At 28.1% G+C, this 10,870-nt stretch overlaps 1 protein-coding gene and 1 long non-coding RNA gene across 2 annotated transcripts; both read right to left on the bottom strand.

Annotated features, from left to right (window-relative positions):
• Positions 1–3,319: 3,319 nt before the first annotated feature.
• LOC128032003 (uncharacterized) lies at positions 3,320–5,992 on the bottom strand. Its single transcript, XR_008195361.1, has 2 exons — positions 5,864–5,992; positions 3,320–3,710 (listed from the first exon to the last, which is right to left on the bottom strand). It is a non-coding gene; the product is annotated as an uncharacterized LOC128032003 (long non-coding RNA).
• Positions 3,736–5,987, bottom strand: LOC105780922 (uncharacterized). The gene is given in 3 exon segments (XM_052629684.1): positions 3,736–4,654; positions 4,657–5,078; positions 5,847–5,987. Coding segments are annotated over 2 exon segments (804 nt in total). The 5' UTR covers positions 5,018–5,078; positions 5,847–5,987; the 3' UTR covers positions 3,736–4,211.
• Positions 5,993–10,870: the final 4,878 nt, after the last annotated feature.

Below are 10,870 nucleotides of genomic sequence, written 5' to 3'. Positions count from 1 at the left end.
CGAACCCAGACTACACCTGAGGCAGTAAACATCCTTAACAACCAAACCATCACACGATATTAAACTTGTTTCTAAAACTTTTTATCATCCATTACATTGATTGGGTCCATCTATTTTCTTTGAAGAAGTTAATTGCAATAAGTATTTAATCAAAGAGAGGTTAGTTTTTTATTTTTTTTATTTTGTTTCTTTTAGTTATTAAATTTGTATTTTTTTATCAAATCACCCTAAAACAGATGAAAAAGTTAATATTGCTGGCGTGGGATGATATGTTAGCATCTAATTAAATTTTAAAAAATTAAAAAATGTCAAAAAATATTTTTTATATTTTTTAAAATTTTTAAAAATTTAAAAAAATGCTGATGTGTCATCCACTTGTATGCCACGTCAGCAAAATTAAAAAAAATATGAATTTTTTTATCTGTTTTGGGGCGATTTAACAAAAAAAAAAGGCAGGTTTAAGGACTAAAAATGTGAAAAATTGAATAAACGGCTAATTTTTTTTGTAAAGTTAGAGGTCAAATAAATCATTATGACTTAATATTTTAATAATTTATGTGTCATATTTCATGTTTTATTTACGTAGATCATGAATGTAAAGCTTGAAGTAAATTAAAATGTCTAATCGTTAAATATATATTAATATAGATAGTTTAGATTGAGATAATAAAGATACCGAATACATTCAAAATTTTACATAAATGACAAATATAATTATATTGACAAACTCAAAGGTTAAATTTATGTGCAAAAATAATTTAATTTTACATTGGATAAGTTAATTTGTTATTTTTAATAAATGCATATTTAATAAAATAAAAGAATATAATGATACAAAATAAAAATGATTAGGAAATAGGCCAATTAATGGTTAAAAAAAAAAAAAACTGAAACTGAGATGAAAGCTAACCATTTGGAGGGATCATCAGGAACTTTCCTAAATAGTTTCACTCCTAACCCATCCTTTTTGGCTGATTCTAAGGGTGGAGCTTTCCTAAATAGTTTCACTGGTAACCCATCCTTTTTTGCTAACTCTAAGGTTGAGTTTGGATGGACGGTGCGTTTACTTGTAGTTAGTGTAAAAATAGTGGTGACGGTGAGATTAAATATTATAATAATACTGTAGCGTGAGACAAAAAGTAAACTAAACGCACCGCACCGCACCACACATCCAAACTCCCCCTAATTTTTTTTATATATAAAACCAAATATAAATTGATGAAGTTAGAAATAGTTCAACTCATTAAACTAGGGTAAACTATTATAGTAATTGTTTTGTCATCTAATTAAATCATAATTGTTGGGTGATCATTTTATAACATTTTAGAGTCAGGTGATCAAAAAAGAAATTTATTAATAGTTGATTGACTACTATTGTAGTTTACCCATTAAGATATTAGTAAGTTTACGTTTCGGTCACTTAACTTAAAAAAATTATAAAATAGTCATTGAATTATTCAAAAATTTTCATTTAAGTTCTAAACTATTCGAAAGTTTTATTTAAGTCATTGGGCTATTTTTTTTTTTTGAAAGTTAGGCTAGTAAGCTCCAAGCGACGATTTAACAATTAGTACGATTGATTAGTACCTATTGATGAGTAGAAGAACATACCTTAGATACAAGTTGATCTGGTAGTCAATGTCGTAGATCGAAGAAAAAAACTGTTTGGATTTTGGTTCGCAGACTTGTGACATTCAAAATTGTTTCATGAAAAAAATTGAAATATAAAAGAGAAGGAAAAAAAATTCAATTGGTGCAAGCAGTACAAATGAAGAATATCATACAATAACGATTTTAACAGTCTAGTGACTTAAATGAAAACTTTCGAATAATTGAGTGACTGTTTTATAACCTTTTGAAGTTAAGTAACCAAAACGTAAACTTATTAATAGTTTAGTGACCTTAGTGGAGTTTGCCCTAATTCAAATATAATTTTGTTTTCCAACTTGTGTTTAGATTACAACCTTAAAACATGTTTTAATGTTATCAGCCCATTAACCAAAGCCCATTTGATATTTGAGAAAATAGATTGGACTTCGAATTCAAACTCCAGGCCCAACATTATTTGATTTGTTTTAAATTAAATAATATATTATTTTTGCTTTTCTTAATATATTATTAAGTAAACAAAAAAAAAAAAACTGCATTAATTTACTTATATTTAAAATTTTACTTGGATAATCAATTAAGCTTTAACTCAATTGATTTCTGCACCAATCACAATGACGTGGATTTGAGCGTAGTTTACAAATTTAAGAGAAAAAGTATGTGGAGCGAAAGAAAAGAGACAAATGAAATAAATAATTTTACACAAATAATTATTATTTGATATCCACAAGTAATTTATGTAATTAGATAATACTGTTTAATTACACAAATAATTATTATTTGATCTCCACAACTGAAATTAACAAATCATCATGTGTTTCAATTAAAATATCAATTAAGAATATTTATCAACCTCTTACTTCTTTTGTATTTTATTGTGGTTCTTCAACTGTCGGATGAAATTCTTCAACTACTACACGATAATTGTTCTGAAATAGCATGGCCTTACTTAACCTAGTTATGATTTTTATCCTTCTTCTTGTACCAAAAAAAAATTCCTTCTAAGATAATATTTTGTATGGTTGAAACAAATGAAAGGCTTATTTTAAGAAATTCACCGAAAACTTGAATAAATTGTTATCTAGTAAATATTATTTTCTTTCAACCATAAAATTGTAACTATCTACAAATTGGTCTAATGTTTATGATCTTTGAAAATCAAAGGAAGAATACAAAAAAAGTGAAAGAGACATCATCGACAACAATAACTCTCACAGGTCATTTGGTGCGCCGGATATTAGATTATATTAGATTACATTCCGTCATAGGATTACGAAAATGTAATATTACAGGTAAAATGTGATTGACTTATCCGGCTAAAATGTAAAATTTAAGAGTTTGGTTGACAAAATATAAAATTACCTGAAAACAAATTTTACTATATTGTCCTTGTTATAAAAATTTTGTTTTACAAATTCACTTATATCAGATATAATTTTAAATTCATTTATAAATATATTTTATTTATGTTTTATAAATGTATTTAAAATAAGACTAAAGATCGGTAAATTCAGTTAAAACCGAAAATTGACCTAACTAACTGAATAAATCAATTTTCAAAAGTGAATAAACCAAACCAAATTAACCAACTAATGCTCTCCTTTTATGTTCATATATATATATATATTTTTTTTTCCGTTTGGTCTTTTACTTGTATTGTTCTTGAGAGTTATATATAATTTTCTTGGAGAATTTAATCTGGAAATTAATGAAAAGAAAAAAAAAATGCTTAGATGCAGAACAAGGAACACATGCAATAAAAGGTTTCTAAACAAGGAGGAAAGGGGGAAGACCCTCAAATCTCAAGAGGACTTGGAGATTGAGAAGCCGCAGATGGTTGCTGACAAGGAACAACTTTTGACTAGAAAGGATTATATTGATAAATATAATTAAAAAAGAGGGTAATTTTGTCTTAAAATTCAGATTACGCCCATAATCTCAGATTACCTAAGAAAGAGGGTGTAATGAGATTAGGTATGGCTGTAATGTGAGATTATAGGATAGCCGGGATGTTGAAATCCAAACGCCATAATCTCATTCTGGAATGTAGCATTATGACTTTTTAAGAATCTTCCAATACTCAAACCGACCGTGTAACCTAGCTGCAAATTTTTTGATCATGACACATTATGCAAATTATTCATTGCTTTCATCCAAGCCAAAAAGGAGAAAAAACAAGCATAAGCAGAAAATATCATACACCTATAACATATAGATCCAGTAACAACAGTCTTTAACTAAGTACAACTACATGTGCACTTACATAACCATTTCAACTGTATACTAACCAAGAACGCTGTTGTCAATAGAGCACTTTATGCTGTGTCTGGGAATTTGATTGCCATTGGATGAGAAAATCCGTGCTCATCCCGAAAATAAGAATAATAGCAATCATTCACAAGGTGATTGATATATATATATATATATATATATATATACTAAATAGGAAAAGATGTTGAGTACCTTTGAAGAAGAAATGCTATAAACTCGGACCTTGGAAAGTCATTGAATTGGAGATTTAATGGTCTTCGGGTAAAGATGTGTTGCGGTATAGGTGCAAACTTATATTCACAATGATTGCTGAACATGAAACTAATACCATGTCATGTGATGATCTCGTTCACTAGCCAGTCTAGACAAGGATAGGCGAAGTATAAAATGAGAAACGAAGGGAGACCAAACAGAACAGTAATAAGTACATAGAGAGCCAAGATGGCTGCACTGGCTGGAATTGCATACAGGGTGATCAAGAGAAATATGATCACAAATGGGAACTTGGCTGACAGATGTATGAAGAACGTAAGAGATTTCCAAAGGAAAGAATGTATTCTTTCGAAATTGAAGTCATTGGAAAAACGAGCATAACTGCGGCTTGATTCTGATGACTCGTAATGATGTGGACTTTGTCCCCTTCCATGGTTACCCCGAGTCACTTGATTTCCTGATGCTAAATTGTTGTTTGATGACCAGTCTGGCTGATGATCTTCACACAAAGGATAACGAGACTTCCGCCTAGTACAATTCATGCTCTCAACCATCCAAAGTAGAAATAGTTCTTCCTAGGGAACATGAGATTTCCCCTATAAACAAGACGAAAAGACAAGAGATTGCACCATGGGCAGGAGATGGAAAGCGGAAGTTGAACTGGTAGAGTGGGAAATTTCACAGCAGCCCATTGAAGTCCTAGGACGCAGTTTTTGCAAAGGGTATGACCACACCATAAAACATAGGGCACATTTTCTACGATGTTGAAGGACTCACAACATATCGGGCACTCTAAACCCTCATCCCTGCTAACAACAGAAGAGCTTTCATTGTCTGAACACACTAATGTAGTGTGAGTTCGTTTTAGAGAATCGTGTTTACACCCAACAGTTCCGGCAATGCGGTTAGATGCAAAACTCCACATGCTGATAGGATGAACACAGATGATTACGTAGACAACATCATTCTTGTAGCAGACACAGAACCTAAATAATTACAACATGTCATATAAAACAGCGCAGTTACCAAAAGACAACCTAGGCACTTGAGGCAGACATACTTCAGGAAGCATTTCCATGTTAATGGTATGCAGCTAATGTTTGTTTACCAATCTAGCAGTCCATTTTGAATTAACCCTACCATTAATACACATGTATATTACACACTAAAAGTCAAAAGGGAGAAGAGTAATAAGATTTGCTCATGTATATATTACACACTAAAACCATGTCGGATATATGCTTATATCAAAACACTCACACAGAGTAACATAGAAGAAGATTACTTGACATAAATAGAATGCCCTAAAAACCCTCTGATTGATGCAAACTTACCTCTTTTCAACTTTCAAGCTATTGACACTAGGTTTATGAAAATTTCCCTTGACAGACGATTTGGTTTCAATTTCAACATATTCCAGGCCAAGACAAGCTAAAATAAGTTATCATACAATTTCATTTCATATCAATGTTATAAATAAATACCCTATCCTTAAGAATGACAAAGCATCTTAAATCAGAAAATTTCATTCTAAAACTGCTATTGACAATTTATATATAAAAGAGCCAAAATCACCTAGAAGTTGAATCACTAGTAGATATAAGGAAGAAAATGAAAGTACCTAGAAAAGAAAGAACTAACATAAATCCCAGAAAGAAACAGAAATTGAAACGAAAAGACAAGGTCAACAATTCGGAAACAAACCAGCAATGAACTGAAACAAAACTTAACCAATTAAAGGGTATGATCTTTACAATTAAAAGCATCTTACAGAGCACTGGGAGGAAGAAGACGAAGAGCTCTCCTTGTCTCTTTTCTATACGCTTTTAACTGTATTTCCCCCGAATCTGGGAGTTTTTTGATTTGTCTGCTAAAATTGAAAAAAAGGGATCAAGAATCAAGCATGGTGGTCATGGGAACAAATTTAATATTTAAAGATTAAAATATATTTTTAATTAAAGTTTTTAAAATAAGATTGATAGCGAAATTAATTAAGTCATTGGCTTATATGATTGGATTAAAGAAATTATTAAAAAATTATAAAATATATTTAAAAAATAAAAACTTAATTTAATGAGTTTTTAAGTCTAATTCGTACCAGTTCACAGATCAATTAATATGATGTCCATCTCCAGATCGATACCTAACTCGATTGGCCAATTCAATTCAAACAAATATATGTAATTTAGTATTTTGGATTAAATATCCACTTTCAATATATATATATATATATATATATATATATATATATATAACCATTATAAAAATAAAAATATTAACAATATAGACTATTTAATTGAAAATTTAACAATATTAACAATTTAAATTAGTTAATAATATTATAAAAATATAATAATTGGTCAAAAATAAAGTATTAATGATTAAATATCAAATTTAAGCATTTTAGAACGATCAAAACTGAATTTAATCATTTTTGTAAAGTGAATAAAAGGAAAGAAGCATAATAGGTGGGTGTCACGTGTCAGCATATATGTATATAAATTTCGAGCATATTCTAGAGACTAAGGCCTCCTTTGGTTTGGTTTTTAATGCCACTGAGGTGCAGTTGGGGTAAATAACTGCTACCAACCTCACTGCTATGCTGTTTGGTTCAGCATGACAGTTCAATGAAAATGCATTTCCACCACGTTGATATGCTGTAAATCAGCTGGAGATTTTAGCAGCAATTAAAATTCACTGGGGCAGTTGGTATTTTTAACAGACAAAAATACTCATACTTTTATTTATTATTTTACCATTTTATCATTGAAAGTTAAACTAATTTCTTTCCCAATCTTATTTTTTTATAAAAACATTTTGTATCATAACCTAATTTCTAGTAATAATGAAACTTGTTATGTCTTATGTTATTATATTTTTTTAATTAAAAACCATCCGTTTAGATAATTCAAAATTTGATCCAAGTATAATGTTACTATTTGTGAAAATAATATTTATCATTTTATAAAAGAATATTTAACTATAAAAATTAAAAATAATTATCATTTTATCTATTAAATAATTTAAATTGATTATATAATTTATTAAAATATTTATAATAAAAATATTAGAAGATACATTTTAATATTTTGTTAAATTAATTTATAAATTCACATATTTTAATAATTTTATAAAAGTAAAATAATTTAAAAACTTCTATTATATATCAATTCTAATATGATGTCCTTAATAGTCATTTTTTATTCTCACCTCACCGCTACAGCTGCGTTTGAATCTAAAAACACACTCCACCATTGTTTCTAATCTCATGGCTACAATATCCAATCTCACCGCTACAGTAACTAATCTCACCGCCACCGCTGTTTTTAACCTCACCGGAGGTAAACACACCGCCCATCTAAACTAAGGGTGGGTTTGGATGGGCGGTTGGGTGCGGTGTGGTGCGTTTAGCTTACTTTTTGTCTCACGCTACAGTATCGCTACAGTATCTAATCTCACCACCACCGCTGTTTTTACACTAACCGTAGGTAAACGCACTGCCCATCTAAACCCACCCTAAGCCTAAAGCTGAAATTATAAAACTATTGTGTAAAAATATAACGTATATAGTGAAAATAGAGTACGTTTAAATGCATCAATATTGTGAACAATAAATATAAATATTGTTAAAAATACAATATTATTTTGTGCCGCCCATGTCGTGTAGATGCGCCCTAACCCCAATGGATTTGGATCTACACCCCCTTAGGCACGAGCCAAAATTTCAAGTTTAACCATTCAATAACTTTCAATCAGGTTCTCCCATATATACATATCCCACATTTGGTATTTAACCAATGTGGGAGCTAAGCTTTTTTTTTCCTCAACAAATATTAACAAGTGGCTTATTTTAAGCATCAATTTTTTATTATCACTCATTCATTTTGAGCATATGGTATACCGTGGTAAATGTTTCATGGAATAGAATATAAAACCATAACTTTATGATTCAACTCTCCACCTTTACTAATCGAGAATATGCATCAAAGTTTTCAAAAATTATTTTTTTCCCAACAGACAACACGTGACAAATGACAATTTATAAATCATATCACTTAAGAATTGTTTTATTTTTTTATATAACTTCAGTGTATATATATGATTATTTAGTTTAAAAATTATAAAATTATTAAAAGATAAAAACACCTAAAAGCTCTTTAATGTTCAAAAGTTAGAGGAGCTTAATAATTAAAATTTTATATTAATCTCGATACTCATAAATATTTACTTAGAAAAACCTATTATCATTTTTTGGTCTAACGACAAAAGTATTATGTTATAAACATAAGAACTTGGGTTTAATCTTAAGCAATCGTATTTCCGTCTTCCAGATTTTTTGCTTTTCACTCTCAAGATTACCGTTTGAATTCTTGAAACCCAATTTTTTTCTTCATAGTACGTTTTATGGTTTTATTTTATTTAATTTTATTTTTTCTATTTTGTAGACAAAATCATCTTAGTTGCTTGAAAATTACATCTTAAGAGCTCAACAGTGTGATCTCTTATTTAGGGTTCTTTCTTCTTCTCCTCTTTCTCTTGGTATTCATCAACTCTTTTCTAATAAATGGTTATTAAATTTAAATATTAGTTAACTCACATTTTCATCTTTTAAATCATTGAGAATTGATTCGAAAATAGAATCGACTTTTAAAAGTAAATTTAAGTATTAGTTGACTGATATTTTAATCTCTGAAAATCATGTTTAATCTAAACATTTCTAGAGCGCAACCGAGAGATAAGTTGATAGCAAAATTGAAAATAGGTATATGAACAAGAACCAAATTTATGGTGTACCCATTCATTATATTAGTAATTCATGTTATATAAACTAAGATATTTTTATTTTTTTGGTTGTTGAGAATCGAGTCTACAATTAGACTTTAAACATAATACATATTGTTTTCAGTTAGAGTTTTGTCTTTTAACTTTGTCGAGATCTCAAATACCTAAAAGATCGACCAATTCACGAGTACAAACTCTTTATCAGGTGCTTAAAAAAAAACACTGTATATGGTTGGACTTGAATCCATATTGCCACTTGAACCACATCATTCTTAGCCCAAAACAAATCTAATCAATTTATTTACTTTTTTTATTAAAAAATTTCCTTTTTTTTTGTAAATAGTGAAAATAGTTATTTTAGAAAAAAAAATCATTTTCAACGATTAAAAGTTTCAAGTCAATATTTTCATTATGTTTCACTCAGTTTAACCAAATAAAATAATATATATTTATTATATGATTAGCAATATACCTACTAAACGATGGATTATTTATTCATTATATTATTATATTATTATTTTTAATATTAATTTCATTATAGGTTCTTATAATATCAATTTTTTTATACAATATCTAGAACTACCTATAATCCCTTCCCAACCTTTAAATAGGAGGATAATGTATTTTAACACACTCGAACCCACGTCCTCCTGCATTGACAATAATACCAACGCCAATCAAATTATATTATATTAAAATTTATGTTTCGTATGTAAATATCTATAAATCATCTAAAATTAGCCTATCCCTAATCTTTGTGAATCATTATTAGCTAGTTCATCCTCTTGAAACATGATAACGATGTTGTCCCCTTGATTTTGACTTGATTAAGCCTTATTTGTACTATAATTAAATGTAATTTTCCTATTTCCTATTTTTAACTAATAATTGAATTTTTAATTGTTAAGTCAATTTCAGTGACAATTTTATATTTTTATGTTTCCTATTTTTAACTAATAATTATTTTTCATTTAGTTGATGAATTTAATTTCGAACGGAAGAAGAGAGAAGAAAGGTTGATTGAACGCAAACATTATCTTTATCTTATTTGAAGGTTAAACTTATTTGAATTTGCTTGGATATAAAGGAATTTATAGAATAATTGTTGAAGATAATTCAAATAGCTACCGAAGAGCTTTTGTATTAACCTGTAAATAGGTTATTGGTATCCGTATCTTTTAAAGTATTGATCGGGTAAAAAACATTAAGGATTAAAGTAGAAAGCGGTAGAAACTAAAATAATGTTTTAAAAACGGTCGAATTGTACTTGTTTACCCTATTGCGGAAGTTCTAAAATTTTTTCAATATTGAAATTTTAAATTTTAAAATATCAAAATCAATTAAATAAGTTATTGAAAATTTTAAATTAATTAATTTAGTCTCATTTTAAATTTTTAAATTTTATTTTATGTTTCAAACTAAAATCAACTCAATTAAATTATCTTTAATTAGTGTACATGAAACCCAAATATATTTTGATTATATGATCTAAAGTCTTTCATACTAAGCTAAAAGTAAAGAAAAATCTTTACATTAATTAAATTAATTAATTTTATCTTTCATGTCAAACAAAACCAGAATATTTTCATCACTTCTTTATCCAAACGAAGAAAAAGCAATTCGTTTAATTGGTTGCAATGATTTTTTCTTTTAGCTTATTATCGAAGATTCGAATTATATAATCAAAGAAAATTTAAGTTTCATGGAGAATTATTAAATTTAAATATGAGTTATTGAGTTGATTTCATTAAGAATAATATGGAAACCTAAAATAAAATTTTAAAATTTAGAAGGAGACTAATTTAATTAATTTCAAATTACAATAACAAATTAGTTAATATTATCCGAGGATAAAAATTTTCAATAATTTATTTAATTGATTTTTATGATTTGAAATTTAAAATTTTAATATTAAAAAAGAAATTTAAAATTTTGACAATGTGATAAACAAGTACAATTTGATAATTTTTTAATGCATTATTTTAGTTTCTACTGC

This window comes from Gossypium raimondii, chromosome 4, assembly GCF_025698545.1.
Source record: "Gossypium raimondii isolate GPD5lz chromosome 4, ASM2569854v1, whole genome shotgun sequence".
Lineage (NCBI taxonomy): Eukaryota > Viridiplantae > Streptophyta > Magnoliopsida > Malvales > Malvaceae > Gossypium > Gossypium raimondii.
This window is presented reverse-complemented; position numbering and strand designations above follow the sequence as displayed.